Source organism: Microtus ochrogaster, chromosome 5 (genome assembly GCF_000317375.1).
Source record: "Microtus ochrogaster isolate Prairie Vole_2 chromosome 5, MicOch1.0, whole genome shotgun sequence".
Lineage (NCBI taxonomy): Eukaryota > Metazoa > Chordata > Mammalia > Rodentia > Cricetidae > Microtus > Microtus ochrogaster.
The window spans coordinates 38,537,134-38,555,113 of NC_022012.1; the positions used below are offsets into that span (position 1 = coordinate 38,537,134).

The following is a 17,980-nucleotide window of genomic DNA, read 5'->3' on the forward strand; positions in this document are numbered from 1 at the left end:
CAGAGATCCGCCTGCCTCTGCCTCCCAAGTGCTGGGATTAAAGGCGTGCGCCACCACCGCCCGGCTGAAACATTGGTTCTTATGTGCTGCTTCAGTGTTAGCAGTAGCTTTGTAGGGCAGGACGTGATTGCTGTGAACGCTGAGTCTGTATTTTTGTCTCAGGCAGTTAGGTGGCCCTTAAGAAACACTTCTTCGGTAAAACTGGTTCTCGTCAGCAACTGCTTAGTAAAATTTTACAGCTTCCCATCTCTCTGGAAACTCAATTTTAGACTTTAAATTTTGGCTAAATAGTGTTTTCAAGATTGGTAAAACATGTTTTTGTCTTTCTTACACTTTTGTGCTTAGCTTCAGATAAACCAGTCGATCATTTTCTGCAACTCTTCTCAGAGAGTTGAATTACTGGCTAAGAAGATTTCTCAGCTGGGCTACTCTTGCTTCTATATCCATGCTAAAATGAGGCAGGTGAGTGTAATTCTAGAATTTGCATGGATTTAACAAAAAAAATTGTGTTTTTATTTTAAGATTCCATGAATACCTATGTGCCTATGTGTGAGAATATTTTGGGGTTAGGGTATATGGTAGAGCAAGGTCTTGATTTCCAATTGCCGGTATCAAGAAAAGAACGAACAAATGAACTATTCTTTAGTAGGCACACAACCCTTCATTTAAACCATCAAACTTAAAGAACGGTATAGAAATGTCAGCTCTCTCTCTGCTTGAAATCCTAGCGCTTAAGATAGAGAGGAGAATGAAGAATCCAAGGTCATTCTCTGCTACATAGTAACTTTGAGATTAACCTGACCTGGGTGAAACTCTGGAGAAAGGGAAGGCACAAGAGGAACAAAGTAAAATTCTTTCCCTAGAAATTTCTGAATTTGTTCTGTTTAATGCAATTACCTTAATAGCTAACTCCATTTAACCATTTAAATTAGTTAAACACAATTACAATTTAAAGTTTTTTTTTCCTCGGTCAAATTAGTACATGTCAAAGGATCTATTAGCTCCTCGTGGCTAGTGACTCCTTTATTGGAGGGTAACAATACAGGCATTTGTGTATCTATTTATTTATTATGTATACAATATTCTGTCTGTATGTGCCAGAAGAAGGCACCATTACAGATGGTTGTGAGCCACCATGTGGTTGCCAGGAATTGAACTCAGGACCTTTGGAAGAGCAGGCAATGCTCTTAACCACTGAGCCATCTCTCCAGGCCCCCCCCCCTTTTTTTTTTTTTTACAGAAAGCACTACTCTGGGTTTTAATACATAGTAACTTCTCCTTAAAGGGAAGTGCCAAGATCTCCCATCTTGAAATCATAATAATACCAGATTATATATGTATGTGTATTCTATCTGATAGTTTAAACATTAGATATAATAAAAGGTTTGCTAGAGTAATAAAGTAGAATAAATATAAGAGCTTTTTGTCATAAGTGTTGTATGAATGTCATCTCAGCCTATTTACTATGCCTGTTCCGCCTGTGCTGGCACACGATAAAGTGCTTGCCTGATGAGATGAAGTGTTATGATACAGACATAGTGAGTGGTGCAGCTTTGACTGCTACAGAGATGGCTGAACACTGGTACTGTGACAGTTGAGTGACAAGGGCAGTGTCTGCGCTGTAGATGACTGGACACAGTGATGAGCCGCATCTTAGAAGAGGGGGTGCAAATTGCTTCACTCCTTAGAAGTCTGTCATTTAAAATTTATGGAATATTTCCAAAGTTTTTAGGCCACAGTTGACCATGGATAACTGAAACCAGGAGTTGAAAACAAGGATGGAGCTAAACTAGTAGTATATGTGTGGTCTGCTGAATTTTTTCTTTTATTGTAGAAGCATAGATATTTTCTGTAAATAAATTTGGGTTATGAAGAACTGATTGGGTAGGAGAAGACATGGTGGAAATTTTGAGTTGTATATAAATTTTACTCAAATAATTTATCACCTTCCCCTCCTCCCCCAGGAACATCGAAATCGTGTCTTTCATGATTTCCGAAATGGCTTATGCCGCAATCTTGTTTGCACTGGTAAGTGTTTTTGTATTTCTTGAGCCCTGTGTTTCCTTTGTTGTCTGGATTACTTTCTGTCACATCGCTCATCACACCTGCTATACCTTGAGAGCTTCTGAAGTTCAGAGTGGCATTGGGCTCATCTGATGCTTATGCTGCACATGTGTCTTTAGGCTTCAGATCTGTGTTTTCTGAATAGTTCTAATGAACAAGCACAAAATAAACTGAACTAAAAAATTGCATTTTAGAAGTTGTGTCTTTTTGTTTTTTCCCCAGAATCAAACTAGTTTATACCCTAAGCCAAAATTTTCTGGTTATTTTTTAGTTATCTCTTTTCTACAGAAAAATAAATGTGGTAGGGTTGTGGAGGCACAAACATAGTTCACAAAATACTAATAGATTCAGTGCCTTCCCAGCTATATGCTTGGAATTTCATTTTACTATTAGTGTGAGATGAACAGTAAGCATTGAGGAAGTAGAAGGATTTGGGATTTGAGATGTGCTGTATGCACTGATAAATGTTCTCATCTTTATTATCACTCAGATCAAATTTTATTTTAGAGGCATTGGTTGGTTGAGTGTTTGCTTAGTTTTGGTTTTTTGAGACAGGGTATAACTATATAGCTCTTACTGGCCTGAAAGCTGAATATGTAGACTAGACTGGTCCTTTGCCTCTGTGTTCTGGAATTAAAGGTGTGTACCACCGTACTTGGCACAAACAGATGTATGTTTTTAGGTTTTAATGTGTGTGTCTGACATGTGTGCACAGGTGCCTGAAGAGGCCAGAAGAGGGCATTGAAACCCCTGAAACCATATGAGCCTGCTGGTGTGGGTGCTGGGAACTGAGCTCACATCTTCTGGAAAAAACAAGTGCTTGTAGCCACTGAGCCATCTTAGCCTTTATTGGAATATTCTAATCAGGATTTTTGTGGCAATGCTATATAAATAAAATGCTCAATACATCTACCAGAGATTAAATTTGGTGATTGTCAGTAATCGAGTGACTATAAAATAACCTGTGTGCTCCTAATTTTCTTAACTACTTACATTCTAGTTAATGGAGCATACACTAGACTACTAGAACTTTTTAATTGTTAGATTTTTAAAAATAATTTCATGTTGCCCAGGATGTTCTCTTAGCTGCATTCTTTCTGCCTTGGCCTCCTGAGTGCTGGGCCTATATTATAGGTGTGTACCACCATCCCCAGCAAGACTCCTGAAGTTATGAGATTAGGAAGCAAGCTTCTCCACACACACACAGAAACACATTGTAACCTGAGGCAAATCACATTTTTCCTCTGCTGTTTTTCTTCTATAAACTGAAGGTGCCATACGCACTAAATTGTGAATAACCATAGTTGCTCCTTTCTACACCCCTGTTAATGTTCAGTGAATGTGTATTCTTCACTAGATAGTGGCTGGTGCAGAAGCAGTGTGTGTTGCAACCATTAGGTATATTAAGAGACCTTCTGTCTCCAGTTCTGAATTTGAGAATTTCAATCATAAATACATTGTATTTTTATCATTTTTCCCTCCCTCTACCCCTTTCTAACGCCTATGCTCCCCCTGTAGTTCATGACCTCTTCCTCTATAGTTATTGCTATTTTTTGTATGTGAATGTGCACACGTGTGGATGGACACACACACACACACACACACACACTTTCTTAGTGCTGCCTCTGTGCATGTGCGTGTTTAGGACCAACCACTGAGGACTGGGGCCTCAGCTCTGAAGAACAGTAGGTCTCTCTGCAGCTGCTGACTGCTGGAGTTCTTCATGTAGAGGTGGGGCCGTGAGACATTTCCCTTCATCCGTGCAGTCGTGTCAGCTGATGTGCTCTTTGTGGGTCCTACGAGGGCAGCCGTGTTATTCAGTGGTTAACTTTTTAAAATTGATTGTGGTGAAATATTTGGCTGTATGTTAGGTATTTCCATTATATTCTTCCCTGCTTTTTGAAAACCCATAAAGTGCTTAGTGGTGAATGTTCAGTATTCATAAGAAAATAGAAGCTGCATTTCTGTCAGGCACCTCCCCCGTATTTTCCCACCTTTAAGTAAAATGTTGGAGTTTAGGAGCTGTGAGTTCAATCCCTATCACTAAAAGAAAAAGGAGGACATTGATAGTAGTTACAGTACTTACACAATACATAAATTATACTGGTTGGTTGGCTTTATTTATTTATTTATTGAGTCGGGGTCTCTTGAAGCCCAGGATAGTCTGAAGTTCAGCATTAAACCCAGGATGCCCTGCTTCCTCTCCTGAGTACAGGGATTATGGGTATGCAGCAGTATGCCAAATTTTACTAGATGCTGGCATCAGTCCTAGGGTTAGGGTTTTCAGCAGTACAAAAATATAGTGTGTGGAATATAAAAATACCCATATATAAAATTCTACTCATTTGGGTGACAGAGGCAGTTTAAGCCAGCCTGTGCTCAAAAAAAAAGCAAAGTAAAAATAAAATGCCACTTCTCCTTCAAGGAATAGTGATTTAATCAAAAAAAACATGGAATTAAAGGAAAGCCTGCATGCCATATAATCTTCTTTAGAAGTATGAGTCTTTTCCATAACAGCTCAAATAGAAGCCTCAAAATAGTATACAGATGAGGCTGTGAGATGGTGTGCATGCCTTTGATCAGAGGCAGGTGAGTTCAAGGCCAGCCTGTAGTACAGAACAAGTTTCAGGACAGACTTCAGAGCTACACAAAAAAGAAATGTATACAAATGAATGGGCAGTAAAAAGAAAATTAAGAACTAGTTGGTGCCAAGTGTTATGGTTTAGTCAAGCACTGGGATAAAGGCAGGAAGGTTGTTTGAAATCCAAGGCCCACTTGGTGTGCTAGGAAGCTACAGAGTGAGTGAGACCTGTCTTAAAAATTGTTGAGCTTAATTGACAAGGAAGTAATGGGAGGTGTTGATTGTTATGTTCCTGGTGTTTGTTAGAGTGTGAAAGTCGTGTGGTTTCAAGTGAGCTGGTGTGTTAAGTGACTTTATAGACTGGGTAAGTTTAAGATGTGGAGAAAAGGGAATTTCATGTTTCAAGACTTGGAAAAAATGGTTCATAAACGTCTAACAAGGTATGGTAGAGAGTACTTGTATTCCTAATACTTGGGAGTCTTTGAGGGAATCGTGAGTTCAAGACTAGCCTTGGGAGCCTTTTTAAGAAACCTTTTTTAAAAAAGAAGAAAATCGACATCATTTTGGTTTTGGAAGGGGCTGCTGAGAGATCGGGGAACCTAGTTATGATCCTGTTGTGAGGGTACGAGGGGACACTGCTCATTTAGATAAATGGTGAGTGACTCCTAGAAGCAAAATCAGTGAATTCCCTTTCTGAACTTTTCTGGATTTGTAAGTCTTGGATTGGGTACTAGACAGTAGAATAAGAAAATCATTAGTTAGTCATAAGACTCATTTATGCAATCATCTTCCTGTGTTGCTATTCTATTCCCTAGACTAGTTTTAGGACTTTTTTTTTTTTTTTTACAGGAACAGAAAGCTGTTTATGATAATGTGTGTAATCATGGAAGAGTGCCAGTAGTAACTGAATGAAGTATTAAACATGGGCTGCATTAGAAATCAGTGCATTGTGGTTCCAAGAACCATGTTTCATTTCAAAACCAATTTTTTTTTTTTTAGATCTGTTTACCCGAGGTATTGATATACAAGCTGTGAATGTGGTAATAAACTTTGACTTCCCAAAGCTGGCAGAGACCTATCTTCATCGTATTGGAAGATCAGGTGAGTAGAAAGGGAATTGCCTAGCAGACATCTAGGACAAGAAATATAATCACTTGTTTTTGGTTTTGTTTTATTTTTCTTTTTTATTTATTTATTATTTATTATGTGTACAATAGTCTATCTGTGTGTATGCCGAAGGCCAGAAGAGGGCACCAGACCTTATTACAGATGGTTGTGAGCCACCATGTGGTTGCTGGGAATTGAACTCAGGACCTTTGGAAGAGCAGGCAATGCTCTTAACCACTCAGCCATCTCTCCAGCCCCCTGTTTTGTTATTTTTCATGAAGTATAGTATAATGGCTGTAACAGGCGGAAGTCACACTAGTTTCACTGTTTGATACTTTTCATTGATAAGCCATTTGTATCTAGAGACATCCTGGAACTTAATTAAGGTGCACTGCCGCAACCTCCCACGTCTGATGATTACAGGTGTTTACTGGTGAGGCCGGCAAGGTGGCTCAGTGAGTAAAGGTATTTGCTACACAAGCCCAATAACCTGAATTTAATGCTGTAGCTTACAGTAGGAAAAGAACCAACTGCCAACACAAACACACTTGTGCACTCGTGCATGTGCACATACACAATAATGAAATTTTTTTAATGTATTTATTATGTATACAGTATTCTGTCTGCATGTATGCCTGCAGGCCAGAAGAGGCTACCAGATCTCATCACAGATGGTTGTGGCTAATGAAATTTTAAAAAAAAAAATGTTTTTATATGGTACACTTGGGAAGGAGAGGCAGGTGACTTCTGTGTGTTAGAAGCCAGCTGGATTTACCATACAGATTCTGAGAGCAGCCAGGACCAGAAACTTGAGCCAATCAACTCCACCCAAAAACAAGGAAAAGTAAACTGACATGGTGACATATACCCTGTAGTCCTTGGGCCTGGGAAACTGAGGCAGGAGGATCATGATGACGTTGGAGGTGGACTGGGAGATAAGAATGGCTGCTAAAGAGCCTGGAAAGTCTTAGTTTTATTCTCAGCATCCACATGAGGTCGATAAAAACTTCTACACCTGCAGCTTCTTGACAAAAAGTTAGGTTGCATAGTATCTCAGACACCCCCCCCCCCAAAAAAAAAAAAATAAAAAAAAAACACTGGGACATGGTATCACAGGCCTTTAATCCCAGCACTTGGGAGGCAGAAGCGGGTGAATCTCTTGAGTTCAAGGCCAGCCTGGTCTACAGAGCAGGTTTCAGGACAGCCAGAGCTATACAGAGAAACTCTTAAAAAAAGGGGGGGGGGAGGGAGGAGGAAGAAGGAGGAGGAGGAGTTAAATAATTAGTACATAATTTGAAGCGAAGTACAAGAAAACTTGATTTTATTTTAATGTTTATTTATTTATTATGTGCATAGTATTCTGCCTGCATGTATGCTGTACTGCAGGCCAGAAGCAAATTACAGATGGTTGTGAGCCACCATGTGATTACTGGGAATTGAACTCAGGACCTCTGGAAGAGTAGCCAGTGCTCTTAACCACTGAGCCGTCTCTCCAGCCCAATTTTTTTTTTTTTTTTTTAATTTTTAGGATATAGTGTGTGAGTGTACTATTCATTTGTATATTTTGGCAGCCATGCAAACGAGCCTCCATTTTGTCATTTGAAGAAAATAAATTAAGTATAGAACTATCCCTTAGTGTTTGTGTGAAATGGGTTCCAGGACTCTTGCTAGCATCAAAGTCTGGACTTTTTTTTGTTTTGTTTTTCGAGACAGGGTTTCTCTGTGGTTTTGGAGCCTGTCCTGGAACTAGCTCTTGTAGACCAGGCTGGTCTTGAACTCACAAAGATCCGCCTGCTTCTGCCTCCCGAGTGCTGGGATTAAAGGCTTGCGCCACCACCGCCCAGCTAAGTCTGGACATTTTTAATCTTGTAAAAGTATGTGGTATTTGCGTGTAAGTGGTGCAAAACCGTTTTTTTGTTTTTTTTGTTTTTTTTAATTTTTTTGTTTGTTTGTTTTTGGGTGTTTTTTTTTTTTTTTTCAAGACAGGGTTTCTCTGTGGTTTTGGAACCTGTCCTGGAACTAGCTCTTGTAGACCAGGCTGGCCTCGAACTCACAGAGATCCGCCTGCCTCTGCCTCCGAGTGCTGGGATCAAAGGCGTGCGCCACCACTGCCCGGCAGTGGTGCACATCTTACACATCAATATTTATTTGCTATAATAATGTAATAATACCTTGTCCATTCAGGCAGACTTTTAAGAGGTTTGATGCACTGAGTTGTTCTGGGTATGCTGCCCCAGAAAAGTTTCCTCTATTGAGTACAGTTGATATGCCGAAGGAAAGACCTTTGTTTGTTCTTTTGTTTCTGGTTTTTTTTTTTTTTTTCTGTCTTGTTTTCTATTGTATGCTATTCAGAATATCACCAATTGAAAATAGTAATGCTGTGTCTTTTGGCAAATTACAGACCTGCGCATACATGTTGCTTTAATTCATTTTATTTGCCACTTTTTAAATTTCTTAACATTTTATATTCATTAAACCCTTTCTGTTTTGTTTTTTAGGTCGCTTTGGTCATCTTGGCTTAGCCATCAACTTGATCACATATGATGATCGCTTCAACCTGAAAAGTATTGAGGAGCAACTGGGCACAGAAATTAAACCTATCCCAAGCAACATTGACAAGAGCCTGTATGTGGCAGAATACCACAGCGAGCCTGTAGAAGATGAGAAGCCTTAACAAGCAGGTATGTACCTGTAACAGTGATCAGACCTTCAGGCGTAGGTCTTCCTCCTTTGACCTCCGTAGCTGTGCCCAGTGTCGTAGATAGGAATGAGAACCAAGACTCTTGGTGGGCAGCCGTGTCAGTAGAGTAAGCCAGTGCTGCTCTGGAGACAGCTTCCTGAGCATGTGCTGGGAGTGACACCGGACAGATTTGGCTTCTTGGGATAATGAAAGACAAAGGGCATTGGCAGTCTTGGTTTAAAACTGTTTCCTGTTCCCCTTTTTTACCTGGCCTTTTTTGGGGGTACATTAATAAATTGGGTTAAATTATCTATAATACCTTGTCATCGAGTATATAACACATTATAAACATGTCTTTAATTACCCTCTGGTTTCTCACATTGCACTTGTGGCTCCAGTTAGGTGTGAAGTGGGGTTTGACAATAAGCAAGTCGAGGCTATTTCAGAGTTTTCATAGAGACACATTGATTGGGCTTGAGAAGTGCTTTATTTTTAATTTACAGTGCACACCTTTTTTTTTTTTTTTCTCTCTTTAATGCTAGAGATTTAACCCAGGGCAAAGCACTGTACTACCACAAAATCTGCAGTCCTGCAGTAAGCTTCGTAACTTGTTATAGGGGCTGCTTGTTCATTTCCTGGCAGCCCAGGCTCTTGAATAACTGTTACTGTAGCTTCAGAGAATTTGCAAGTTGTGTGCAGTTGTGAGTGCCTGTAGTCTTAGCACTGTGGAGACCTGGGAATTGTGAGTTTGAAGTCATTCTGGGCCGCGTAGCCCTGTCTCCAAAACAAAATGAAAAGCTTTTTCCAGACCAGCCTGGTCTACAAGAGCTAGTTCCAGGACAGGCTCCAAAACCACAGAGAAGCCCTGTCTCGAAAAAACCAAAAAAAAAGCAAAAGCTTTTTCCATTACATTACTTTTTCTACTTTATTTTTTATTTGTTTTTTGAGAGAGGTTCAGGGAGTCAGAAGAGCCTTCAAACTCTTCATCTACTGTAGGATGGCCTTGAGAACCTAATCTTCATGCTTCCATTTCCCAAGTGCTGGGATTAAACCACCACACTTGGCCTCTTAATTATTGTGAATGAGGGCTGTCATTCTTCTATCAGAACTTGAAGCTCTCCTCCTGGGATATGTGGGGGAATGTTGTGGAATATGTTGGTTGGTGATAATGTACTTTTTTTCCCCCTGAGACAGAGTGTATACCCCTAGCTTGCCTAAAACCAACTCATACCTGTCCTCCTGACTCAGATCCTCTGTTCTCAGTCTTCTGCATGTTTAGATTAACATGCCTGAGCCACCGGATCCAGCTTTAATCAATCCTTTCCTGGAACCAGTAGCTCCTAGTAGTTTCAGAAGAGAATACTGAAGAGGTTCAGGATGAGGACTGTTCCTGTTGCTCTCATGGATGTTAACTTTACATTTCTAAACTTTTTTTCCATAGGCTTTGACAAACTGCAAAAGGCTCCTTGGATCTGTGACACATCATTTGGGGGGATGCTCTTCTCTTTGTGGGTTTTTTCATCTTTATTTGGAACTATGAAGAGTTATATAAGAGCTCAGACATTTTTCTTTTTTTTTTTAACTGGTGAAGAGAAACTGAAAAGAAGAAATAGACGTTTTTGTTCCACTTGTTTGCACTGTGTGCTGACTGAACATTCGTTGCACTAACTGCTGGTTTTTAAAAATGTTTTCTGGGAAAAGGGGACGAGAAAAGGGGAGAAACCCTAAGAAGAGAAGAACCTTGGTGAGCGCACCTGTCTACAATTCTCCAATAGCCGACTCTACTGCATATCAACTTCTCCCTGGTTAGTCATCGTTTCTTAAGCCTGAAGAGCTTATTACTTATTTGTGCGAAGTGCCTTATGCTACGAAACCATTAAGAATATCATCCTTATACAAAGCCCAAGGAATCAACAAAGTCATGTTCTTTTTTCTTTTTTCAATCTTCTTTGCCTCTTCATTTTTGTTTCAAGTTGAAGTCTCTTCCTGTTCTACCAGTACTCACGCCCAGGGCCGGAAGGTGGACTAGTGATGTTAGCGCCATTTTCCTTTTCTTTGTATGGAGGAGTTGATTCACAACTGCAGTCCATCCACACTGTAAATACATGTATTTAAAAAAACAATACCAAGTACAATTTTCTTCTGGGCTGAGCAGACGCACCATCGTCGCTCCCAAAGGAAAGGGCAGCCTCTCACTGCAGGAGCCATATGACAAGCCTCTGTGCTCTGCAGCGGAACACTAATCTGGCTCACGCCTCCATGAGCAGTATGGCACTTGACGTGGAGACATGCTGGAGCCTTGGCCTCTTTCCTCTGTGACAAAGCGCGTCCCGTAGAAAATTGGATGTGTATACTTGTATAAACTTTGTAAATAAGTTTTTTTTTCTGGGTTCATATATATAGATATATATATATATATACATATATATATTATTTTTTTTCTTTTGGATGAAGGTTGCTGGGATTAAGGGGATTAGAGTGATTATGGGAGCAGCTAAAGATGAGAGGGGCTCAGTTTTCTGCAACACTAAATTCTTCAAAAGTGCTTTGGCCTCTAACTGTAGGAAGCAGACCTCTGCAGGGCCCTGGTTGGAAGGGGCCCAGAAGCCCAGGATACACTGTCTGCTGCACTGCTCTTGTGAAGCATTTACGGTGGTTTTAGCAGAGAGCAAGGAAGTATCAGAAATCCAATTCCTGAGGCCTTTGAGAAGCTCTGTGATTTGGTTCTCCTGCCCTATAAAAGTTTGAGGAACTTCCCAAGTTCTGCTCAGGGGAACAAAGATTGATCTTCCTTGGAGTGTGAGAAGGGTGTTAAGTGCAGGCTGAGATCAGAGTGTGTAAAGCGTACATTGCATTTCAGAGGACCAGCCAGTACCGGCTCCGTGGGCTTGGCAGTTGCGGAGCTTAGCTGCTTCAGTCACCTGTGGTGTGGGAGTGAGTTGCCCTCGGCCCACCTTGATACATGCACTCTGCAGGAATGGGCAACCCCCCAAAGCTGTAACTTCCATGCTGCAGAAAGCCGCTTGCCATTGTTCTCTGTGCCCTGATGAGAATGCTGTCTGTCATTTTGCATTGTAAATCGCTGGCAGATGCTTTTGGTGGGTAGTGTTGCTTTAAATTGTGCCCCTCCCAACATGCTTGATGTTTGGCCTGATCTCCAGGCAGAAGGAGTGAGATGAATCAAACCAGTGAACTTTTTTTTTTTTTAAACAAATGTTTTTAATTCCCTTTTAACCCAGTATACTAGGTCAGTCAGGAGGCATCTAGGGAACAAAAAAAACAAAAAACAAAATTTAAAAAAATTGATTTCCGTATTCCATCATTTTTCAAAACCTTAAAACTATGACAAGGTATGTTATGTGTATGCTTTCATGCTTAACTCACCTGAATAAAAGAATCAGTTATTCAAAGTTGCTTTTTGACTTTGCCTAGCTCTAAAGCAAAACTATGTGACTCACCCCAGATTCCTTGGGGATCAAAATCCTGCAGATGCCTCCTGATCAGACATAACCCCGACTCCGTAACAACTGTAGCAAGAGCTGCACAGTACAAACCCCAGAAGGCAAGTCCAGTCAGTGTTGGTTACTAAACACAAACCAAATTAAGGAAGTCACTTTTTTAGGGAGGGTGGGGGAGGGGTCTTAAAATATCTCCTTTTGACCAACAAATCTTGCCCTTGTACTGATGCAGCTCTCTTTCTTCCTGCCTTTGGCGAGATGAGGGATCTTCCATATAGAACATCGGAGGAAAGGAATATAAATGCAGTTTGGTACCTCGCCAAAGGGCACGTGGGTGCGTCAACAGAAAGAGTGCAGTCTCTTGCCAACCTTGGGCTGCTCTGCCAGGTGCCACATGCCTACGGGTCCCTCTTAAAGCACAGACTCCACATGGAGAGCATTACTGATTATAGCCTCTGATGAGTTGTGGCACTTGGATTAGCTGGCACCGCCGCAGGACACTAGAGAGGCTGCGGTGGGTGTGGTGCTTCGCTCACATGAGCTGGAAATAGGAAGATGCCCTGCTGACTGGGTCAAAAAGCCTGGTCTCTGTTTTTTGTTTTGTTTTTTAATCCCCTAATAAGGAACACCACTCCTATTGGAAATTGTCTTTCAGGTTCTTTCCAGTGTTTTTTAAATAGTTTTGTTTTTCTAGTGGTTCATTTGGATGAGAGAACTATGTCCTATTTTGAATATTCAGACTATATCCACCTCAGTGGTTTTAGCTTCTGGTTATATAGTTGTGTAATGAGTTACAAGACTGTTACACACCTTGCTGCCTCAGGGCCTGTTTTGTTTTTCTCCCCCTTTATGTTGAAGGTGAATGAAACTTTCCAGTGTGAGTGGAATATATTTACCATAAAATAATTTTTCTGGAAAGGATAGCCTAACTAATTCTAAATTATTTCCAAATGGTACCACCATTATAATACAGGGTTGACCCAAAATGTTGGGGTAGGGTGGGTGGTTGTCATAGTTCATGTTCAGAATGAGATGAGGGCATCTTTCCGTGGCCGCTGGCTTTGTGCTGGACACCATCGTGCTCAGTGAGAACAGAGCACAGCACAGAGTTCAGTAGAAGTGTTGGAAACAGAACATCTCCTTCTGATCGTTTGATTTGTTTTTTTTTTTTTCCTCTTTTTTTTTTAATAGGGGTGGGAGGGGAGGGTACTGTGTCCCAAAGGGGGGAGGGTTGTCTGCACTAAGGATTTAGAAACACTTTGGAAGCTCATAACCTCATGGGAAACTGCCTTTAGCCACACTCCTGACCTTCAGATGAGTAACAGAAAGATGAAATAAGTTCTTGGGAATTAAGCCATGTTATTTTAATTGGATACTTTTTTTTTCAACTTTTCTGTGTATCTTTAAAATTGTTACTGTGGAATGATTTTCTTGCCAAATGTCTTTGTCAGGCAAAATTATTGACCTCATGGGAGGTGAAGTAAGCCAGCTTTTGGGTGAATTTATGCGGACTTTGGGGAGTTTGTAGTTCGACTTTATATTCATAAAGATAGTTTTTTAAAACTCCCAAAGCAAATCTATTTTCTTCTGTGTTGTAAAAACTCATCTTTGGAATAAAGAGTTAAGTGTCCAAGGGTTGTAACCAGTATGAGGTCAGAGGGAGCTAGCCTGGCCTGGACTCTGCCCCTCCACAGCTGACAGACTCCAACAGAAGTGTATTTAAATCTCCAGTAGACAAGCTGGGCAGGGCAAGGGAGGGGTGGGCCTGGGTTAGTTAAAGATACAGGCTGCTGAATTTTAACCAGTGGTTCTTGGGAAGGGTGCCTGGAGAAAACAAAGTCATTTCCCTTATTTGAAACAAAACAAATTAGACAAGAACTTACAATTTTTGTTCAATAAATATGAGAAAATTCTAATGTCCCTAGCCACAAGGGACCAGGTCCACTTTGAACAGTGGGAACTTAAAACTTTGAAAATATTTTGGGGAAAGGGAGAATTGGCTTTCTGTTTAATTGGCAAATGTTCCAGTGGGGGGTATGTTTTTGTTGGGATGTGTTACGTTGTATGTACATGTCTTTGGACCTGAGTAAAGAGTTTATATATGGTTTAGAAAAGATGGTTGGTAAAATCTTGGTTACTTTTTGTTAATTTATCTCAATAAAAGCCCACTGGAACTCCACATGTGTCTTGTATGTTCCTGAAGCAGGTTGTGCTGGAATCCTAGAACATTTTACTGAACACTTGAGATCAGCCCAGTGTTCTCAGCAGGCTTTTTGTGAGCCTGGTTGAATAAACTTGGAGACTTCTGTCATCCACCCGAGATTTCCTCCTTCAAACACACAGCTTTCACAGGTGAAGAGCCAAGACCGTCAGTTGGGAGTCTTGAAGTCATCAACTCCCAGAATGTGTTCCCAAGTCATACAGAACTACAAGGACAGTAGACACAGATGCCAAAAGCTCAAAGACCACTCTGCCAGTCCTCCCTCAGAGCTGCTCAGATGCAGCAGAATCCGCTAATGAAAGAATCAGCCTCAAGTGGCGAGATGGGTGAGGGAGAATGGAGAGAATGGGCCTGGGGGAAAACACTGTTCTCCCAGTGTCCTTGGTTTGAGCTCAGCATTTTCAGTCTTAGGCACTCCTGTGAATACCCGTAAACTGTATGGGGGGGGCGGGCTTGCCACAACATTATAGGTGCATACAAACAAATGCAGGACTCCGCTGAAAGATAACTGTCTAGACCATTGTGGGATGGGGAAAATAAGCTGCAAAGTAGGTAGCACAACTTTGCTTTACTTGTTGCAAAAGCTTCAGTATGTAGCACAAACTGGCCTTCAACTTTTTTTTTTAAGATTTATTATCTTTTCAGTACTCTGCCTGCCTGCATATGCCTGTAGGCCAGAAGAAAGCACCCGGTCTCATTAAAGATGGATGTAAGCCACTATGTGGTTGCTGGGAATCCAACTCAGGATCTCTGGCAGAGCAGCCAGTGCTCTTAACCTCCTCTGAGCCATCTCTCCAGACCCCGCCTTCAACTCTTAATCCCGTTGGCCTCAGTAGTGCTCAGATTCAAGGCATGTGCCACCACACCAACAAATCTAATCAAAGAATACTGAACTAACCGAGCAGTGGTGGCGCACACCTTTAATCCCAGCACTTGGGAAGCAGAGGCAGGCGGATCTCTGAGTTCGAGGCCTGCCTGGTCTACAAGAGCAAGTTCCAGGACAGGCTCAAAAGCTACAGAGAAACCCTTTCAAAAAACAAAAATGCTATCCCCGCGGTGGTGGCACACGCCTTTAATCCCAGCACTCTGGAGGCAGAGGCAGGCGGATCTCTGGGAATTCGAGGCCAGCCTGGTCTACAGGAGCTAGTTCCAGGACAGGCACCAAAGCTACAGAGAAACCCTGTCTCGAAAAAACAAAAATGCTGAGCCTAGTGGGTGTCCATATTGCAAGAAAAGGATCTCCCATCTGCCAAAGCATTGTACAAAAATGGATCATGAAAAGCAGCATAACACTCACAAAGTTTGCCACAAACTCAAAGGTTGTGGCAAAAGGATCTCAATCACTTTTCTCCATCTCTTCCTCTACTCCCTCCCCTCAAAAACTCTTGATCTTGGTGCATTTGGCATGTTAGAGTTTAGCATGTGGAGTTTAGCACAAGTGCTGGCTTAACGTAACAGGAGTTAGAGTATAGATTTAAATTGATTTACCGACATTTACAGTTTGAAGTGGTGGTGATGCATGCCTCTAATCCCAACACTCAGGAGGCAGAGGCAGGCCGATCTTTGTGTTGAAGGCCAGCAGAGTGAGTTCCAAATCAGGGCTATGTAGAGAAAGCCCTATTGCAGGAAAAAGTCACACCTGGTTATCCTGTTGGAGATTCAGCTCTGACTCTATTGTCTTTATGAAGACATGGGGACTTGTGCTCAACCCCTTGAAACTGCTGTAGGGGCGGAGCTCCATGCTGTAGGAGGGTGTGGATTCTATGGCCACACTTCCATCCTCCCTAGAGTCTAGGGTCCAAATGTCTCTGTTTTAGCTACTTCCTTACTTTCTCCACAGATTGACTTGGGTGAGCCAAGTTGGCATCAGATCTCTGGCTTCCGTTTAGACTAACATGCCAGGGGTTCCCAACCCTCTCACCACCCCCTCAGAAATTCAGAGGAAGGGAAGAAAATGCAGCCTTCTTGTAATCGTTCCTTTATGGCAGGGTTCCCTCCAGCTACTTTGTCTCAAGAGATCTCAGACAGACCACATCACCCTTTCCCTCCTTTTCTGTCAGCTCTCTTCCCGTTGTTAGGTTCCCCTGTGCCTGTTCATAAGCCCTTCTCACATAATAAATAAATCTTTAAAAGAAGAAGAAGCCAAAAGCACCTTGAGTGAGAGAAAAAACAGGCAGGCAGTGGTGGTGCACGCCTTTAATCACAGCACTTGGGAGGCAGAGGCAGGAGGGTCGCCAGAGTTCGAGGCCAGCCTGGTCTACAAGACAGGACAGGCACCAAAAACTACAGAGAAACCCTGTCTCGAAAATCAAAAAAAAAAAAACAAAAAAAAAACTACAGAGGAAACTCTGCCTCAACCCCCCCCCCAAAAAAAAAAAAACAACAACCTGGAAATTTTGAAGTAGAGTCCTCTTCATCTGTAGATAACTTTAGCTAATTGAGTGTAGTGTCCTTAGGGCTGAAATAAATGCAATCTACAAAGGTTTTACTTACCTATACAAGCAGAGGTCCAGGCGGCGCAGTGGGAACGGATAGCCTCAGCTAAGCCCACAGATGAGTCCTTTAGCCTGTGTAATGAGGACATTCCTGATAGAAAAGTCCACACTGCTGGGTGTGATGCACATCTTTAATCCCAGCATTCCAGAGGCAGAGACAAGTAGATCTCTGAGTTTGAGGTCAGCTTGATCTATGTAGGAAGTTCTAGACCAGCCAAAGGGTACGTAGTGAGACTATCTTGAAAGAAAGGTAGAGGGAGGGAGTGGGGATAAGGGGGAGAGATGCAAATGGAAGCCACCAGAACTGTCAAGATAGTAAACAAAAATACCACATTGCCAACCAAATTGAGAAGACGAATGCTCCTCCCCTACCACATCTCCATCCCATGCATGTGCTTGTCTGTGCGGGAGAAAATTCAGGAGGATGGCAGTGGACTACTGTAAACCCTAGCTGCTGTTGGAGATGCAGCATGTGGGCTTTCGGCTGGACCAAAGCTGTACAACCTCCACCACCTGAGCTAGTGAAATCTTTTTGTCCCCGACTGATAGCTCTTGCTAGAGCAGCTTGCTTTCAGTTGATGACCCCTCATGTGCCTTACACACCTCTGCACCTACAGGACATCATCCCACTACTAGAGACACCGTATCTACTGAAATGGTTTGGCTTCTTCCAACCATTGGCTGAAAAATCAGAGTCGCTGCTAGTTTTGAGGGTAGTAGAGACAAGAAGAGACTGCCACAGGGATCGGCTGTACCAGTGTGCCGAAAGTTGGGTTTCAATGTAGCGCGAATTCTAATTGTTCTTAATAATAAAAACCCAGAGTCAGTTTTTACAGGGTGAAAGCTGAGAGGCCAGAGAAGAAAAGCAGTCAGCCACTAGAGAGTTTTTACCTCTACCGAATCCTCACACTGAAGGGGCGATTCTATTTCTACAAATCCTCAGATTGCTACTGTCTCTACAAAACCTCAGACTTCATCTATCTCTATGAATCCTCAGACTGCCTGCTCAGACTGCATCTGAGCTCCTGTCTCCTCCCACCTTATATTCCTCTGTCCACCCAACCATGTCACTCCTGTCTACACCTCCCTAGTGCTGGGATTAAAGGTATGGGCCACCATCACCTGGCTCTATTTCACTTTTAGACTGGATCAATTTCATGTAGCCCAGGGTGGCTTTGAACTCACGTAGATCCCTCTGCCTCTGTCTCCCACATGCTGGGATTAAAGGTGTGGCTCACAACCATCTGGAATGAGGTCTGGTGCCCTCTTCTGGCCTGCAGACATACACACAGACAGAATATTGTATACATAATAAATAAATATTTAAAAAAAGAGAGTTCTAAACCTACTATGAAATTATATACAATAAGTACA

The 17,980-nt window shown here is 41.9% G+C and overlaps 1 protein-coding gene across 5 annotated transcripts in view; it reads left to right on the forward strand.

Moving 5' to 3' along the window:
* Positions 1-14,069, forward strand: part of Ddx6 (DEAD-box helicase 6) — a 42,044-nt gene extending 27,975 nt beyond the window's left edge. For all 5 annotated transcript variants that reach the window (XM_026779080.1, XM_005347197.3, XM_005347196.2 and 2 more), the window contains exons 10-14: positions 346-462; positions 1,965-2,028; positions 5,645-5,746; positions 8,251-8,433; positions 9,874-14,069. In XM_026779080.1, coding sequence (XP_026634881.1) covers positions 346-462; positions 1,965-2,028; positions 5,645-5,746; positions 8,251-8,426 — 459 coding nt within the window. In that variant the 3' untranslated portion in view covers positions 8,427-8,433; positions 9,874-14,069. The remainder of the gene's footprint in view (positions 1-345; positions 463-1,964; positions 2,029-5,644; positions 5,747-8,250; positions 8,434-9,873) is intronic.
* Positions 14,070-17,980: the final 3,911 nt, after the last annotated feature.